Source organism: Stenella coeruleoalba (assembly GCF_951394435.1).
Source record: "Stenella coeruleoalba genome assembly, chromosome: 10".
NCBI classification, from domain to species: domain Eukaryota; kingdom Metazoa; phylum Chordata; class Mammalia; order Artiodactyla; family Delphinidae; genus Stenella; species Stenella coeruleoalba.
The window spans coordinates 77,025,430-77,045,602 of record NC_137156.1 but is presented as its reverse complement, the minus strand read 5'-3'; the positions used below and the strand labels follow the sequence as shown (position 1 = coordinate 77,045,602).

The window sequence follows — 20,173 nt, the reverse complement described above, 5'->3', positions numbered from 1 at the left end:
GGCACCACAAATGATAAGGAATAAACAAGGAGAGAAAAAGGTGACCCAGTCTGTCTCCTGATGTAGTGCCATTTCCATAACAACCCCAGTGAAAGAATCACAGTAGATTCCTTCCAGGGAGGGGAGACTCCTCCTTCCCTCCCCCCAAAAGACAAATGGGAAACCCAGACCAAAAGGACTGTCTGGCTGCCTGGCCCCTCCCTGTAATTCCAGTCTGCTGATTCTCACGACCCTCCTGGCCTCATCACATGGCCAGTTCCTTCCCGGGAAGCCAGCCTCTCTCAAGAGTAGCAACTTTTTAGTACTGTCGGCCCTGCAGACAAGACAACTTTAGAAACTGTTGGTTCAAAGGAACAGAACAAACAGCAGAGCTTTCGATTCCTATCAGTGACCTGGGGCAATCTCAGGTGACCGCGATCTAAAACCATCCCCAATTCCCCTGCACTTGAGAAGGTGCTCGCTGGTTGCCATACCATCTTCACACAGCAGAGTCCAATTCCAAAACCCTCACATGAAAATGACCTGCTAATTGGGTACCCAGTGTCTCCATCATAAATAGATACTACAACTGGCAGTGTAATTAGCAAGTTCCCTGCCAAGACAACACCTTCCCCCCACCTCCCCCACCTCCCCCCACCCGAGAAGTTATTCTTCCTGACAGTAAGTTTCAAATCCTAGATATTTTCGGATGGAAAGGTCTGCTCAATCAGAGGAATCTATCACCTAAAGAAAGCAATTAAGGTAGCAATTAATTCAAAATCCATACCAGCAAAAGGCAAAAAGTAAAAAGGAGGAAAATTAAGCAAAGAGCAAGCCTTATTAATGATTTCCTTTGTCTCAACTGTCCAGAAAAATGCATATTAGGATTCAAAAGCCCAGTCAGTGTCTTAATTTTCATCTTATTCTGTGATTACCAACATAAGGGTCCCACAGGCAGGTCATAATACACCTGGCACATAATAGGTCCCTAACAAATGATACAGGCTTGGGAGGAGAGAAGGTTTCTTTCTCCAAGAATCTCCTGTCCTTGACCAAAGGAGAACTTGGATCTTCATCTTTCATCTCCTAAGAATTAAGCTTTATGCCGAATAAAAGATGTTTTAATATCTTTCACAAAATGATTTTAATAATATTTTAATGTTCCAACAACCCACCAAAAGGCTGTAGACCAACATGGTAAATAAATGAGTGTTGAGATTACAGATGATTTTATTTTTCCTCTATGTACCTTTCTGAATTCCCCTATTTTCCACAACGAACATTTATCACATTTCAATTTTTTAAAATTATGAAAAACAAGGAGATCAAAATAACATTCTTATTCAAACAGAGAGCAGTCTTCAAACTGCAAGGTGCTCCAAATCACCTGAAGGTCTTGTTGAAAGGCAAATTCTGGTTCCATTAGTCTCGGGCGGGGTTGAGGTCTTGCATGTCTAACAAGCTCCCACACTATAGCTGGACAAACCTACGGAGCTTTGATTGCCAAGACTCTATAAAACACAAAAGTAATTCAGATACCGGCAATCCCAGTTTTAAAGAGATGATGATGGTAACAAGGCCTTAAATCAAATCAGGGCAACACCCCAAAGTCCTACACTGAAAAATTAATGCATTTTGGGCTCCAGCCAGAAAGGGGGGGAAAAAAACCAAAACAAAAAACTGAACTTTACTTGGAAGTACAGTACTCTGCTAGAAGCGCTTGTCTCCGTAGTTAAAAACAAATGAAATTGCTTCTTATTGATTTTAATTTAGGTTGGAACACTTGCTGTTCAATGATGCCAGCAAAGGAAACTGTGAGTGGGAACAAGATATGATAAAAGAGACAAACTCTGGAGGCCATCAGATACTCGGCTGACCTCCGGTCTCAGCTGTAGTGAAAACGTGATAGGCAGGATTAAGTGCAGGCGGAATAGACACCCAGATGCACCATTTTGCTTTCATCTCATCCTCCAGGGCCTCTTACTATTATGGACTCTTTTTATTATTTTTTTAAATTCCAGCTCTAAGTGTTGTTCAATTAACTTTTACTCATTTCCTTAAAGATCCTTAGGATTCTCATTTACAAATAAAATCAAGAGAAGCAGTTAAGGCCAAGTGTTATCAGCATGTCTCCTCAAGAGAGGCTGTCCTTAGCACTAAAATAAAAGTCCTCGAATTCCTGGAGATAAAAAGCTCAAAATGAATGAACTCGAAAAACCAAACGGAGGAATGAAACCATTATGAAAGGACTATTTTTGGCAGGCAGGGGAGACGGTCCCTGTCCTTCTCGATACACCTAGTTACCTTCCCTTTGATGTACTTCCAGCTAATGCTGGTGCCCTTTGATTGAAAATGACCCATATCAACCCTTGGTTAACATAAGCAGAAAAAGAATGTATTGAAAGGATCCTGGACATCTCAGAGAATCCAATCAACCACCAAAGAATCCAGCTTCTGAAAGGGAAGGATCAGAGCAGCTCGGGGGATTCAGGCAGCAGGAACTGAGAGAGATGTCTTCATGTCACTTGCCTCAAGCCTCCAATTCCAGGGAGAGAAGGTACGACTGGCCCAGCCTGGGTTTTGGACCTCAAGTAGGGGTAGACAGAGCCTGTTGATTAGCAGAAGGTCCCATCAAGACCATGGAGGAGGGATCAATACCCAACGAGTAGGGAAAAAAAAAAAAATGGTAAAGAGATGCTGGGCAGGCAAAAACAAGAGCAGAATAATAATAACAACAGCCATGTGCTTGCTAGGGACCAGAGCCTTAATTATATCCTCATTTAATTTTGACATCAACTCTATGAGATAGCAATCGTTATTCCACCTCACAGATGAGCCAAAGACACAAAGCTAGTCCATGACAAAGCAAGAAGACACTACAGACTCAGTATACAAGACCACCATGAGAAAGTCATTCAGCCTTTCCCTGTGCTATTTTATGGTCTCCAGACAACAAAATCAAACCCAAATGCCTCTGCCTGGCATTCAAGGGCCAATGTCTCCAACACGGGGAGCCTCTCACATCTCAGCAGTGTCCACCCGTAAGCTGACAGTCACTAATGGCTTTATGCCATAAGGAAGCAGCTAAGATACAAGGCGGACATGGGTCCAAGCCCCAGAACTGCATGGCTTTGCCCATGGTAAACCATCTTCACCCGTTCACTACTGCCTCTGCTCACTAGTTCCCTGGGCACGTAGAAGATATGAGCCAGGCTTTCAAAGGTTTATAGAACACCTACTCTCAGGAAGGTACCTTTCCCCTTAGTCTATTGCTCCTGAACACTAAGGGACTGAATCAGTATTTCAGCATTTTATTATATGGTTTTGGGGGCCTTCATTTTATTTCCCCAATTTGCACACATTTTTAGAACCTGCATAACACCAAGCAAAGTGCTATACGTGTAAAGTTTCCACTAATATTTGACTTGAACCCATGACTTGCCTTGCAATAACATGCAAGAGGATACCTTTTTTTTTTTTTTTTTTTTGGCGGTACGTGGGCCTCTCACTGTTGCAGCCTCTCCCTTTGCGGAGCACAGGCTCCGGACGCACAGGCTCAGCGGCCATGGCTCACGGGCCCAGCCGCTCCGCGGCATGTGGGATCTTCCCGGACCGGGGCACGAACCCGTGTCCCCTGCATCGGCAGGCAGACTCTCAACCACTGCGCCACCAGGGAAGCCCAAGGATACCTTTTGAAGTTTAAAAAAAAAACATAACGTCCCACTGGACAGCTCAGGCCTTCATTTCTGTATCTATGGACCGGAAAAGTAAAGTCCAAAAGTCAATGGTTTCACCCAAGACATGGTTAAATTCAACACTGATCCCATTCTTGTCAAACATTAGCAAAGGCTCTCTGGGTTCAAATTAGGCTACTCCCTAGCTGTGTTCACTGTCTTGGCCAAACGGTTCAATCTCTTACTGTCTCTCTGCCCCACTAGAGGAGGAGTAACTATCTCAGAGTCATTCCAGGGTGATGAGAAATAATGCATTAAAAAAAACTTACCACTTTGCCCAATCCTATTGCTACCCTTGTCATTCTTACCATTGCCATACTGTAATATACATGAATATATTATATATTCAGCATTCCCGGTCAAAAAGATAAGAATATAGCAACCACCAAAATAAAGAAGCAATTCTGGGTGCTCTCGTTTACTCTTTGCATTCTTCACTGCTCTCTCACATTCTTGTGGCCACATGCTCCCAAACTGCTAAGCACAAGTCTCGCATCACGGCCGACAAAAAGCCCCACAGCTGTGCGCAGCCTGCACTCAGAAATGACTCAAACACAGAATCAGGGAGCAGAGGAAAAAGGAGGCTGCAAACCCTTTCTATTAAAACAAGGGCTTTGGTTGTATAGAGACAAAGCTGATGTGACCCTCCTTCTCACCCCTGAGCTTTCATGCTTGCCGTCTGATTAGCTAGTGTCTGGAACTAATTAACAGGTGTGCCAAGAAAGAAAGAAGGAAAACAAACCTTGGCGACTTTCTCTGGGGAACTGACGACTCCAGATTTATAACAGCTCCTTTAGGACAGAACTGGCAGAGAACTCAGTGAGACGAGTTCATTATTCACAGTGTCCACCTATTCGGCCTTCCAGTGTACCCACCACCAAGAAGGAAAAGTTAAGAATTCCTCCCCGACTACATGATGGCTTCCTTGGCTATAGACAGTGCCCAAAATATCATGGACAAAAACACGTGAGCAGACCAAGCCCGAAGCCTTGGAGAAATCAGAGTGCGAGAACGTGGGTTTGCCCGGCACAGGGGCTAAGACAGCAATGAAGGAAGCACAAATATTTTCCCTCCATCAAAGACATTACTTCTCTGTAACTACTCGGAAACCTCCAGAAACCAGTACAAATCACACACTACCTTGCAAACATGCCCTCTACAGACGAAAGGTATAATTATATCCTGTTACCCAAGGTAACTTACCAAGAGCTCCCGAAAGGTTTCTGCAGCCAAAAGAAAATAATAATCTTTTAACTCCCTTTACTTTCTTCTTGACCACAGGAAGAAAATACACTTACCCAGTAAGGCTTTTTTTCCCTTACTGCTGTTAACACACGTATCATTTACTGAGTTTAAAATGCACTGGAGCGTTTCATCAACCTTATGTCAGAACACATACAAAGCCTTGACCCCGTACAGTGGCCAAGTATGAAAGAATTTAGACATCTGTCCAACTAGGCCTTCAATCTTCAATCACCTGGACTTTCCCCTTTTCAGAACCCGGCTATCAGTCTTAAAGTACCCAGAGTTCAATCCAGTAAGTGCAATTCACAAGATGTGCCAAGCCGGCACATTCATCTATGTATGAATAGAAGTACCATGTTGTTAGGTAAAAGATGGATGGCTTTGCAGTCAGAAGTCTGGGTCCACCACTTTCAAAAGTATCTGATGCTGGGTAAGTTGCTTAATTAAGCAAAACTTCCACGTGCTCACCTGGGAAGCACAAGGATGAATTTCAGATAAGGTGTGTCCAGCCCCTAGCAAGAGGCCCACCACGCTTATAGCAGGTGCTCCATCAGTGGCCACGCCACAGTGCGACACACCTGCAGAAGGAGTAACAGCAGAATTTCCAGACACCCTCCCTCTTCCCTGCCAGACTGGCTGGGCACAGAGGTGTTCATCTGTGAACAAGCCCTGTAGAAATCAGGGCTTGGGGCAGGAAACACTACCAAGGAATAAAGTTCCCAGACCTCGTGAAAGGACATGGAGGGGGGCAGCTGTCAGTAGCAGCAGACACAGGGGATCACACCATCCCTAAAAAGGGATTTGCCTTGGTAACTCAAGAGAAATACTAAAACTCTGTGTGGACAGAAAGGTCTGGAGGACTATTTTCCTTTAAGAGTCACTCTGAAATCTGGCTCTGCCGAAGAGAATGAGAAAGTCCTCAGGGAGCTCCTTTTCTTCCCCTTCCCACGTGGGCACACTCAGCTGCTCTCACCACCCCTCCCCTGGGTTTCCAAGGCAGGCTCAGGGCGGGGCCTGAGGACCCACTGACACTCCTTCAACACCCTAACTTCAAGACTTCAACATCCTTGTTTATCCCTCATAAAAGAACTTAAAACTGAAACCCAGATTCTTATCGGCTGCACCAAACAAAGGGTATGTGTCCACCCTGCCAATCGTTCCCTGGGAAGGAAGCAGCCCCATCTAGAACCTGAAGAACAATTAAACAGGGATGGATTTTCCCAGCCAACTCGCTGCTTCCCTCCCCAGCAGCGGCCACCCTCGCCCAAGTTCTTGGCCTGCAGATGTGCACTGACACACAGGACCCTGGCTAGAAACCCCTGTAGGCGGACCTGAGCTTCCTGATAGAAGTGTGTTATGTCTCTCACATTCCCCCTATTTTCCACGTCCAAATTCAGCAGCAGGTTGGCAAGTACAGAATATCTACTCTACTTGGAAGAGCCGTTCAGTTTAACATTCTGTTGTAGGAAGGAATCAAACGTCCTCTAGAGACGTTCTGGATGTGTCTCTACTATACTAACGCAGAGACAAGCCCCCGACCCATCTCAACAAATCCACAGCTGTGGCAAAGCTTGGACAACTTCCTGGTAATAACCCAGAGTGCAGTGCTTGGATCTGGTATGAGACTGGCCAGAAACAGGAACCTGGGCCGCAATAAAACCAAATACCCAGGAGCGTAAGGACACAGGCCTGGGAGACTGTGTGAGGAAAGATTCTATGGCCTCTTCCACCTGGCAGGAGGGCATGGGCGCTACGGCCCATTAGCAGTCTTGTCAGGGCATTTCTGCAGGCCACTGGCAATCTCCGAAGATCTCTAAGGTCCCCGCTGCTTTTCGAATTGCTGAGCAAGAGAGCAATCAGAATGCTCAAGGTATTCTACGCAGTCCTGGATTTCCTAGGCGGCAGAGGCTGGTGTCTTAAAAGCATGCAGGCCTGTTTGCAACACTCCACAGGTCCCACAAGGCATGACCAACTGGAACCAGAATGGGGAGAAATCAAAGCCAGGAGCTCGGCTAAATGCCCACTCACGAGCTAAAACAATAATGGTTATTATTTTCAAGTGCTTCCTATTTGCCAGGCCTGTGCCAAACGCCTTCCATGACTTACCTCATTTACTCCTTCAACAAATTCGTGGAGCGGGGACTGTTACCCCGTTTCACAGACGGGCAAACAAAGCCACAGATCTCTATCCTGATATCACCCAGACTCCAGTGCTTCCTAGGGCCAGTGTCTCCCAGAAGGCGACTCTCTCCATCAATGACAAGGGTCTCTCCTGGTCCTGTGTTTTCAAGGGGCTGGGATGGAAAACGTGATCGCTGTCACACAGGGGACTGCAGTTATGAAATGTTCTTGTGAAAGGTCAGGTAAGGTCTGAAGGAGCCCCCAAACAGACGCTATCCAATAAAAATACAGTGCAAGCCACGAATGGGAGCCACATATATAACTTTAAATGTTATGACAGTCACATGAAACAGTAAAAAGAAACAGGTGATATTACTCTTAATAGAGTGCACTTAACCCTATATATTTAAAACATCATTTCAGTAGACAATGTAAAATTTTAATGAGATATTTTACATACTTGTTCCATATGTCCTGGAAATCCAGTGTGTATTTTACACTGAAAACACATCTCAATTTGGACAAGTCACATGTCAAGCGCTCAATGGCCACATGTGGCTGGGGGCTCCCATACTGGACAGCACAGCTCTACAGATATTTCACAGTAAATTAGCTAAGGCCCAACATTAGAAGGGACTTTTAAGGGGGAAATCCACACCCAGGAAACAAATATGGGCTCACTTGATGTCATCCAAGTACTTGGTATATTACCAACACCACAAATTTATCTGATGTCAGCTTCACGAAAGAATTTCTTTTGCCTTTCATCCCTGCTCTCCAATTTCCTTATCAAACATAATACTGATCAGAGGACCGCTCAAATTTTGAGAAACAAGCTACCCTAAAGGTAACAACGAATGTATTCAGAGTAAACACAAGATACTTTACCAGGTATAAACAACAGGGGGAAAGGGCCCATTTAGTCAGTCACAGTTTTGAAAACTGTTGTTTACCAAGGCCATATGTAACACTTACTTAAATAGCTAGGAATTCAAAAAGGTGTCACTTTGGAATATAAACAGTCCTAAAAGAGCCATCATCTGATGCAAAACCTCTGGGCTTTGAAGAAATGAAAAAATAAGCAACTAAGTTTAGATCCCTAAACCTCCATTAGTAAAGCTTACCCATTAGAACACGATGTAACCACCATCAAGAGACTGGACATTTTTCCTCCTGAATAAATGAATGTGAGTCAAGTATGAGCCCAAATCAATTTCATGGATCAGGAAGCCTTTGCACAGGTACTTGCTATTGATACCTGCTGTTTCAGGTCAATTTCAAAATAGCTGTATGGCTTAAAAATTGCCTGTATAGCAGCAAACCTATTTGCAAGGATATAAAAGCTCCTTGGATATGCCTGTCCAAACGCTATTTTCACAGGTTGACTGACATGTCTCAGTATAGCACAGGGATGGCATAAAAGTCCTCTCCCAGGCCAACTCTTACAAAGGATTCTAAACCCCAGTTCGGGCAGGCCTTAGCAGGAAAGAGTTCTGTGATCAACTAGCAATGTCTGCCATGGCTATGGGTAAAGATGAAGGGCCTCATGTGTCAATTACAATCCCTGTGTAGAAAAACTGCAAAAAAACACAGGGGCAAGAAGAATACAAACACACATGCTACAGACTGTCACTGAATGTTTCTATCTGCACGTATGCAGAGCATGTGAAGGGTCCCACATTAACAGAGAGATACAGCAAGGCATGTACATCTTACCCACACAGATAATTTCAGTAATGAGAATACCAAGGGTAACCTAAGGCTGTTTCTTCAGGCAGCGGGTATTTAGGGAAAATTTAAACCTAATAGACCTTTTAATACATCTCCGTCAACAGACAATGTTCCTGAGTGGTCACGTGTGCCTTAATTCACCCACCACCTACTCTGCCAGCAGAGAAGGAACATGATATCATCCAGAAAGCCAAATTCAAATTCTGATCCCACTACTTCATTAACTGTGGGATCGTTGCTCTCCCCCGAGTTCCAGCCCTCCCACCTTTTCTTAGGGTTGCATGGTGTTAACTGAGGGCGTAGTTATGCAAGCACTTCTTTCATAAATCTTAAGCAACAGCTATTAAAAACAGGTACCATTTATACCGTCCTATGCGCCTAACGCTTTCCTGGTGCTTTGCACACAGGATCTCATTCCACGTTCGCAAGGACTCTGGGATATTGAAACTCCCATTCTACGGATGAGAAAAACAGTCAAGTAGGTACAGACCCAAGTTAGTACAGGACAAAGCTCAGATTCACTAACTTGAGCCAGTTAACTTGACTGACAGATCTGTGCAATTCCAAAAACATGCATTTGCCACTGGCCTCTTTCATCTGAATCCACCCATCTTAAGTCTCATTTCCTCAAAACCCTGTTAAAGGTCCCTAGGCATCTGAGAGTTATTTCCACAGACTGCTTTGTTTATCTGGTCAGAGTGCTTACAGTTCCCCCAGCTTCTCCAGAAATCAATTTTCCCTCGACTCAGCATCTCGAGTGAAGACACAAACCTCAGGAACCAGCAGGTCTGTCACATCAGTTAATACACTGCAGTAACTGAGACGTTTTTCTTTTAAAAAGCACATCCTAAAAAGGTCCAGAAAGAACTCTAATGCCAGAGTCACCCACCCTCTATCACATAAAATAATTTCAGCAGTTTCTGTGCAAATTGACCAATTGAGAAAATAAGGGGCTGATGCCTAAAACTGTCAAGTGATTTTCCGCACCCTCCACACGTGGCCTCTGCACACACGTAAGCAGAGAAAATGACTAGTTTTGGAAGGGAAAATAACTGGCTGGGAGACGAATAAAAGAGGGCAGGCACTGAGTAGCGATGTGGGCTAGAAAACTTAACTTATGCCTAAGCACATTTGGACTGACATGATGCACAGCTAACACCTGTTTAACCAAGGGCATTAGACAACATGGCCGAACCGATACCTGTCAAGCAAGCCCAAATGGTCAGTTCAGGCAAGCCCTTCTCCTAGACCAACCTGCCCAAAGCCATTACCAGGCAACAGATCAACATTCATCTTCACGCTCTACAGTCAGCTCAGGCAAGTTCTGCTGCCCTCTACCTACCTGGTGTCGCTGTCACCAGGACAACCAAAGCAGAAGTGAGACTGCCTACTTCTCCTGGATGACCCTACAGCCAAGGTCATTTCTGATGCAAATGAACACCAGATTCACAGAATTTAGCCTAAATTATTGCACAAGAGAGAAAAAAAGGTTTGTGACCATCAAAACCTAACCCTGCTGCCCCATGAGACATCTGACCCCTAATTAGAATATATCATTTTCAGCAATAGATACCCTGGTGACCAGTAATACAAAGTACAAATTTAGCTTCTCCGTTTTTAAAGGTGGACTTCAAACACCATGACAATATATATAAACTCTGAATTCTCTTAAGAAAGATGTTGACCTTGGATATCATGTCTCTTAAGAGGATGCAATGTGACATTTCTGGAAAACACATACAATGATATTATTACTGTCTTGGAAATGTCCTGTAAGTGTTCTAGAGAGCATTAGCTGCTCATTCTCTCAGTGCTCAAAAATGACTACCACCACCTAGATACTGAGGATTCAGCAGGTGGAAGGACTGAAGTCTTGCCCTCAAAGGGCATGGAGCCTAATTAGGCTCTGAGTCATACACGAACAATTCACACAGATGTACCGTATATTATAATGACTACTTAAAGAACACGTGCTGGAATTAGGGTGAAGGAATTGCCTCCTCAAATCTTCCAAATGCCCATACCAAAAGCTGGACACTCTACTCCATCCAAAGTTCAGGTTTTTCTATGTTGTTGTTGGATGAATTAAGATATGTGATGTTTCCAACACAGATTAGAAATCCATACATGTGTCACATGCGAAAAATTATTAGACCAGGAAGATTATATGAAAAAATTAAGCTCTTTGGCAAGGGACCCACCAAGGTGACATCTCCAATATTAATTTACTAGATTCTACTGTATTGGTCACTGGCCTTCTGTCTCTTACCCCCCGTATCATGCCCTTCTTGGGGAGTTTGGTGACAAGAAAGTGACCAAGGGCACTAGTTCTTAAATGAGAAACTTTTTAAAACTGAACAAGCCAACAGCAATTTAATCAGCAGTAAACCTGCCACATTATTATGAAGTATCCAAGCAGCAGGCTATGTGCAGAGCCAAAAAAACAACACAACAGGAGCGGTGAACTTCAGACCCATAGGAAGGGCGCCAGTTCACCAGCCAGTGATGCGCTTGGTTGCGCTAGCACACACGCACACATACACACAAGCAATCCAGGCAATCAAAACCCCAAACAACAGCAAGAAAAGAAAAAGAGAAAGAAAAAAAACCTGTCCCTCAGGTAGAAATCTAGAAATCACCTATGCAGGTGGCAAACACCTCCAGAGATCAGCTGAGAATTGTAGATAACCACTGCAGCCCAGGTGAGGGCCCCATCGCAAGGGGCGCCCACTATTTAATTCCAGCTTACTGCTGTTGCCCAGCAAGACACACGCCCTACGTTGCTATACCTTCCAATTTTCCAGGAGTTGCCCAGACTTTTATGAGAAGCCCCCATGAGGGCAGGAGTCTCCGTCCGTTTTGGTCACCACGGTCTCCCCAGTGCCTGGCTCGCTGCAGGCATTCAGGATACACTTGTGGATGACATGAATGAGAAATGCCCCGCTTTTTTAATTCAACTGTTTTTCAACACAGTATGGCCAAACAGAGCACGTGCTGGCCAGAGGTGCCCTGCAGAGATCCAAATAACCCGAATGACTGTCCTTTCTCCATTCCTCTTTTCCAGGGTAAGCTCAGGAACTACCTTGGGGATTTCTTTTTAGACAAAGAATCCTGCCACCACCATCCCAATCCTAAATCACATTCAGTAGTTTTAAAATCCAGGCATAACTTCATTGGCATGAGCAAACTTCCTTTTTTCCTTTTTTTTAACCTGGACTCCAGGAGAAATCAGGTTTCCTGTTTTAAAAAAATATATAGCTTACAGGCATTTCATTAACCAAGATCCACTCACTACCTTGTTTGCTAACTCGCCCAGGATATTGTGCAGCAGGGTTTGAGAAATAATCAAAGGGTTCTTAACACCTTAAAAAGCAAACTCTCAGAGTAAAGCTAACCGGAAGGACCCCTCACAAATCACATTATAATATGGACTGGGAATCTGAGTTATGTATTGCAGAAAGGCCACAACCTCCCAAACCACCCAGTGTGTAATCAACAATCCCTAAAAATTCCAGAAGAATTTTAGAAGCCATTTAGTTAAGGGTGAGGAAAACAACCCCAAAGAAACTGAGGGTCTTGCCCCGATCCCACAGCTGGCTTGGCGGGCTTCCATAGCTAGTTCTAAACTCCAGAGAAAAAATCCAAAACCCAAAACCATCTCGTGCCAAGCACAACTCTCTTAGACATTTTCCTGAAGTCGTAATTCAGAGCCTGCAGGCCACACTCAAATGATACATGGGATGATAATAATACCCCATTATTATAACATAACCATCGTATTCAACGCCCCAAACGAAAGTTCTCAAATTATAAACTAAATCAATTTAGATCTTTTTGAAGAGGATTCAGAAAAACTCACCACCAGCAAACTCACTCTATCAGTTATTATCAGCTTATTCAGAAGCTAAAGTAATTGGCAGAAAGGTCATCTCTTCAATGTAACCAAATAAAATCCTGTAGTAATTGCCTTACTTCCTTACTTAATTGTAGCAAATACAAGAAAACACCTTTATTTCACCCAGTGTTTATGGTACTTGCTTATACGGGAATAGCAGTGTCAAATACAAACGGCTGGGTCTGTCTGGGCCTGCCTGTGCAATTAGGAAAAACATCTTCCAAATGAACAGCAACCGTCCTGACTCGAAATTTTTTTTTTCCATTCATTCATTTATTTATTTATTTATGTTTGTATGCGTTGGGCCTTCCTTGCTTCGCGAGGGCTTTCCCGGCGAGCGGGGACTACTCTTTGTTGCGGTGCACGGGCTTCTCACTGCGGTGGCTTCTCTTGTTGCGGAGCACGGGCTCTAGGCACGCGGGCTCAGAGTAGTTGTGGCTCGCAGGCTCTAGAGCGCAGGCTCAGTAGTTGTGGTGCACGGACTTAGCTGCTCCTCGGAATGTGGGATCTTCCCAGACCAGGGATCGAACCTGTGTCCCCCGCACTGGCAGGCAGATTCTTAACCACTGCACCACCAGGGAAGTCCCTGACTCAAAATAATTCTAAGAGACAACTAGAGAGACATATTTTACGTACCCCCCCCCCAACAAAGGTGACCTTGAACAAGTGACAACCTCCTTTTGGGTTTAGTTTCCTCATCCTCATCCTAAAGTAAGGATACTCACGGTTTCTTCCAGAGAGGATTAAAGGCATATAAGAAGCTCAGACACAGCAGCTAGATCATGGCAAGTGCTTGGTGAGTATGGGCTGTTATAACCATTGTTCCCATTTTAGAGATTCAAAAAATGAGGCCCATTTGCTCAACATAACACTGCTACAACAGATCAAGAATTTCATCCTGGACCTCTGAGGTCTCCCAGACCCCCACTACCACCCAACCCCACTTCCACAGGATGTTGAGGAATTTGCCCAGTGACATAGTGACATGACAGCTACCCAGTGACATAGCCAAGCCCAAGACTACGGCTCTTAACCTCCGCACTCACTGAATTCAAACACTTCAGGAAAAATGATATATTTTAAAAAACGAACAGAACTCACTTTTTATAAATAACCATCGCCTTGTAAATGAATCCTACTGATGATTTGTGACTAACTTGACTCTTGAAAAGTCAATGACATTTCCTCACTAATCTGGACTATGCTTTTATGTCTGGTAAATGGCTAATGGCTGTGTCTCCTACCCAAATTATTCCGAACTGAAGAGTTTATCTGATTTAAGTGCACTGTGGAATTCATGTGGCTGCAGTGGTGTCAGAATTCAAACACCTCTTGGATTCATCTAATACCTCATATGAATTCCTCAAAAGTATACCCACTGCAGTATCAACTGACAACCTGCTTCCCTCTCCTTGTTAAGAAAATAGTATCACAGACCCAAAAATAAGAGCAGTTGTCCTATTTTCTTACATGGAAGTGTTACATATTCCATGAACTATGCTTTCATTGCTTCTTTTTTAGTTGCTAGATTTCGGCAGCCAACTGTGTCACTTTGCTACATCCCCAAAATAGCTAAGTCGAGTAGTTTAAAATCATATTTTGTTGTTTGGTCAAAAAACCATCATGCTGATTTCAGTCTGCAAAAAAACTGATTAGAGGGCAGGAGCTTTGCACGCACAGTGTGTGGTTCTCTCTTGTATACTCTGCAGGTCTGAATCCATGAAGACATGGAGACAAGGGCATACGTGTGTTCAAGTGTCACGCAAGTACAAAATAAAAGCAACACCCAAAGACTACTGTTTGCTTCCCATTAGTGGCACACAATTAAAACCCAGAAATGACAGTCAAAGGTAGACCCATTCTCCTTGGTTACCACACAGCACAGTAGGCCTTACAAGGGGGATGGGCATTCCAGGGTGCAGGACCAAGCAGCTCTTTCTACAGAGGATAACACCACACAGGGATCTTGCGTGGTACATTTTAAGCCTTGCAGAAAACATTTATCGCCTTTTAAGCAGGGAAAGAGGAGCCTCCTTTGCGATGTGAGCAAGGAGGTTATCTCAGACTTCATGGAGGCTTTCTCATTTCTTTAAACCTCAAAATGTAACCATTTTACTAATTATATGTGGGATGCCCTCATGCCAGCCTCCCTCGCCCTCAAGAGCAAATCCAGGCACAAAAATCATCATGCAAGTTTATATAAATTTTTTCAAAATGTTTTTGTTTTTACATATGTCTTTTTCAGTTCAATTTTCTTCTTTCTCTATACTCCTACCCAAATCTCTTTAACACACACAAAAAATGGTTAATTTATTGAGCACTTACTATTTACCACGCACTGTGCTAAGTCCTTTAGCATGCATTCTCATTCAAGCCTCACAAAGACCTTAGGAGTCAGGGTCCTATCACTATGCCATTTTGCAGAGAAAGAGAGGGCAAAAAAGTGAGGCACAGAGAAGTTAAGTAACTTGTCTAAAGCAGCACAGCTAGTAATGGCAGAGGCCGATTGGCTCGAGATGATATTCCGATATATTTTAAACAACTTCCCACAGCTACAGGACTCAGAAAGGAAATAAAAAGTATTGACAAGTTCTAGGCTCCTAAAAGATCTCTCCTTTTCATATGCAGATAAAATAGTACAGTGATTCTCCTTCAGTGGAGAAGTTGCCTTCCATCCTCCACCCCAAAAGCAGCAGGAACACCACCCAATTCAGTTAAGGGGGCTCCGAAAAGAGAAACCGGGCACACCTGGAACCTGGTTAGCTAACTGACATTCCCCGACCCAGCCCTAAGAGCACTTTTTACAATGGTTTTTTTTTTTAATCATCATATCAAGTGCTGTAGTCATAAAAATTTTAAGACTGCATAGGCCTGGCAAGCCAACTCACAAAGATCATATATTTTTTCTGTCAAAACACCAAACATTTTGCTACAAGTCATACCAGACGAAATGGCCCCTCCAATTATAGGTGTCCCTATAGAAGGAGACAACTGCTCATGAAGCCCTCTAGCTACCTCAAGCGATCTTGCACAGCCATCGCTGATAAACCTCACAGTCCTTCTCATAATAGGAAAACCCCACAAACTTATCTGTTATATATTTCAATCATCACAGGCTTTTCTGAAAATGAAATTCACCTACATTACTTCCAATCTTTTTTTTTTAAGAGACATTAACAATTTCTTTGTCTTGAAAATGAGCCAAAAAGGAATTGTAGGAAAAAAGCAAGGAGAGGTAAATGGTATTTAAAAACATGCATCATTTTTGGAGCGATTTTTTTCGTTAGAACTCCACGTAAACAAATAAAAAATAAAAAGTCAGGGGCTTCCCTGGTGGCGCAGTGGTTTGAGAGCCCGTCTGCCGATGCAGGGGACAGGGGTTCGTGTCCCGGTCTGGGAGGATCCCGCGTGCCGCGGAGCGGCTGGGCCCGTGAGCCATGGCCGCTGAGCCTGCGCATCCGGAGCCTGTGCTCTGCAACGGGAGAGGCCACAACAGTGAGAGGCCCGCGTACCGAGAAAAAAAAAAAAAGTCAAAGCAAAGTCATTAACAGAGAACTTTTTTTACAGGTGGGCATTTGCTCTTGTGAGTGCACACAACACTGCCATAGTTCTGGAATGGGGTCTTTTACAAGCAAGATGGTCACTTCCATTTCTCAGACAGGCAAACAAAGGTATGGGATCGTTTAATCATTTGGGAACACTTACTGAGGGCCTAATGCGTACCAAGGTAACCTCATTCTGGTTCAAATTCAGCAACGGCCCAGGGAATTCCACAAGCAGCTCTCACCGCCTGTTGGGGGCAGGCTATTCTCAGAAGAACATTCTCACTTTCCTGAGCCCCTCCCTCAGTAGCTACCAGCTTTGCCCAGATCAAGCTCAGACGGAGAACTAAATGTGGAGGCAGGGCACATCTCCTTCGCTTCCTTTATATTGTTAGATACACAGACCTTTTATTCTTTACACAGCCAGCCAAAAACGCAGCTTCACTCATTACCACCCCCCACCTGATAATGGTCAACCTATAACCAAAGCCCACCAAGAGCTTACTGGGGGATTCAAGCACTTTTATCACTTTTGAGATAACTTCAGATGCTTTGAATTTCTCCCATAAAGTCTGATTTATGAAATGTGACTACATGAAAGATATGCCCTAGAATTAAAGTGTTAATCACAACTTTTCTTCATTCTTGCAACTCAGAATGCACACCTATGTTACAACTTTATCCTGCTTAGGAATGACATTGCTGAAGGTATATTCAGATTTAAAAAAAAAAAAAAAAAAAAAACTTTCACCATAAAAGGAAAGAGGTAAAGCAACAAAGCACCAGCAACACTTAATTGCTTTCCTCACCTAGGTATGGCTAATGTGTCCAGGCTGTCCTTTTGGTCAAGAAGTTTCCAGGAAAATGAGGGAGGGGTAAGGAAGTAGAAGGGGATAATAATAATTGTTCTGGGGTATTTTAAATGCTCTTTCATAAAAAGCAAGAAAGTTCATTTCAATTAGTGCAGTGATATGTAACTGATTATACTACAGTAACTTGGGAGTTTTTCAGAATAGAAAGATGCATCAGAAAGGGTTTTTGTTTTATTTTGCTGTGTTAAATCATCAGCATTCCCCATACTGCCTCATTTAAACAATGTTATCTTTTATCCTGTGAAAACGGGTCCATAATTAAGGGGAGATGCCCAGAGCTTCACAACTGTTTAGTTCTTTTTCTCATTTCAGCCAACCTTTCCAATAGCCATTCTGCCTGTGGCAACAGCAACTTCCCTACTTCCAAAAGGTCCTGTCATGCCTATTTGTACTAATATTCTTCATCAACTCTGTAATATGAGCACTGTTTAGAAGGAAACATCGAAAATTTTATGCCATGACTGCATTAGAGGGAACCAAGTTTCAAGACTGGATAAAGATCCTCCATTTTCAAATAAGACACTTCGGGGAAGGGGCTGTGGCGGGGGGGCATGGTTTCTCACCCCATCCCTGAAGAGTAAGACTGCTGACTTACAAATGTTACTTTTGCATTTTTCTAATAAGTCCATAGAGGCTGTCCACCAGGACTAAAGCATGTACATGCAAATACACCAAGAGACAGCTCAGAGGGAGATTCGCAGGACATCAATCGTGGATCCTCTGATTCTGACACATCCAAGGTACACAGCAGAGCTTACCCATCTGAAATGTTTCCAACATCAGCCTCCTAGATGTAATGTAATTACTGTACAAAACATCAGAATCAAAGAGAAGGGTTTCAACTCTGAGGGCAGAAAGAGAAGTCAATTAAAAAAAAAAAATTAAGTTTCCGCTGAATAGCTTAAAAATGTAAAATGTTAACCCTTCCAAATAACATAATTTATTTGCTGTTGGAGGCACTTAAATTCTCAATGGAGATATATACACCAAATGCTTAAATGAACTGTGTGTAAGATTTGCTTTAAAATAATGAGGTGTTGGGGAGGATGGGGTGGGTAAAGGAAGAGAGAAAATTGAGTTGTAACTGTTACAGCTGAGTAGGGGGTTCACAGGGTCCCATTATATTTTTCCATTTTTGTAAGTTTTTCCATAATAGAGTATCTTTTTTAGATGTCAGAAAACAACGTCCTATGCACTACATCATGTTGATAACACTTGTGCTCTGGAAAATGGAAACATCAGTTGAAACATTAATGGCGACACGGGTCCCACACCTGCCATACTGCCGTTGAGAGACTAAAAGCCACTGCTTCCCATCCTCCGGGGAAAGACTCAGGCCAGGGCAATGTTTCCAAAACCCTCCCAAATTAAAGTTACCCTCTATCTTTCACAGGAGCTGAGAACAAATGTATCAGAAAAGTTCGCACAATTCTGAAAGGAAACAAACAAAATAACCAACAAGGGATTTTGGTGAAGATGTCACAAGGAGGACCCTAATCCAACACCAGAATCATCTTTATCCCTCGTGTCAAGCAGGTAAAGCCTTCTCAGGTCAGGCCTGGCACGAAGGGGCGTCCCAAAGAGAACTCGGGTCCCCATCGGTTGAGAGCCGCCCAGGAGCACCAGGGTGGAGCTGAGGCCGCCTCTCCGCTCCCAGGCGCATCTGCAGCGGCCCAGCCTCCAGCCCCAGCCTCATCCCACCGCGGCCCCAGGGCACCTAGGCGGGTGGAGGTGGCGGGAGCCTGACGAGTGGCTCGGGGGCGCCCCCTGAGGTCCAGCAGCGTCGCAGCAGTTTTGGAAAATGGAAAGCAGACGTCTCCGGCTCTTGACATTTTAACTTTGGTTGCAAAGGCTGCTGCTGTACCCTCCCCGGGCGCACTTTCCCAAACCACAGCCCTCCTTCCCCGCGCCTCGCACTACTGCCCCTTCCCTTTCCGACACCCTACGGCTCCCGAACCACGGAATGGGCTATTTATTTACCTCGTAGCGTGAGCACGCACAGAAAATGTGGAAGACGAAAACTGTCCCAGCCCGACGCAGGCGGCATCACTGGTGGTCCCATTTTGGATTTCAAGGCTTCCTCAGACATCAGAAAAAAGAAATCGCGGCTTGGCCCACTGACTGCACACCCAAGTGTAAGGAGAAGGCCAGAAGTGGAATTAGAAATTCCCCGTATTTCACAAGGCTGCTCCCCTGCTGCCTCCCACTCACCCCCATTAAAACGTGACCCTTAAGAAGTTCAACCCCAGTGTGCACCTGAGCCCACTCAGACGGCAAGTCCACGACACAGAAAAAAGTCTAGGAAGCTCAATGATTAACACAAATACTGAGCACTGGGGAAGCAGGGGGGGATGTTTAAGGGTAAACGTCCACACCGCCCCCCGGTCCCAGTGGAGGCAGGACCCTGGTGAGCAAACCCCAGGCCTCGGGTGAGTGTGAACGCACGTCCTCGCTCGGCATCCGAGCTGGGGTTCTGGGCTGTGGCCGGAGTTCCGTGCGGTTCCGGGGACAGGAGAATGCCCAAAGGGAAATGCGAGGTGCCCGAAGAAAAAACAGTGCTTTGCTTCTCTGCCCCTCGAGGCCACCCCCGTGCCTGCAAAGGGGAAACTCGCTGCCAGTCCCCGAGGGCAGCAAGAGCGCCCGCGACCTCATCCAGGGCGCACGACGGAGGTGGGGGAGCCGGTGCACCAAAACCGTGCGCTCGGGCCACCCGGGGACAGGCGGTTATGACAAGGGGGAGCAGAAACATCGGGAGGCAGGTTCCTTTTTTTCTGGATAACACCCTCCTCCAAATATCCAGGAGCTGGTGGATGAGAAGGCAGAAAAGCGGGGGGGGGGGGGGGGGTTCCCTGTCCTTAGGAGAGCAAAGGATGAAAAACGAATCGCTCCCTTCTTCCCACCCCTTCCCCGACTAAGGGCACAGGACAAGGCCTCCACCTGGGGGAGGGGGCTGGACAGACCGAAGGGAGCTCAGGGCTGCAGCCTGGGGGGAAAGGGGAGGCTACAAGAGGAAAGAGGGAGACAGCTGGCTTCTGCCCTCCCCTAGTGGAAAGA

At 44.8% G+C, this 20,173-nt stretch overlaps 1 protein-coding gene across 13 annotated transcripts in view; it reads right to left on the bottom strand.

The window, feature by feature from the left end:
* PTPRG (protein tyrosine phosphatase receptor type G) overlaps nucleotides 1-20,173 on the bottom strand; it is a 907,646-nt gene that overhangs the window by 705,755 nt on the left and 181,718 nt on the right. For 3 of the 13 annotated variants that reach the window (XM_079935469.1, XM_079935458.1, XM_079935471.1), the window contains exon 2: nucleotides 19,100-19,240. The exons of 9 other annotated variants lie outside the window; for them this stretch is intronic. In XM_079935469.1, the coding sequence (XP_079791595.1) occupies nucleotides 19,100-19,240 (141 nt within the window). The remainder of the gene's footprint in view (nucleotides 1-19,099; nucleotides 19,241-20,173) is intronic. One more of the 13 variants, XM_079935470.1, reaches the window with a different exon arrangement.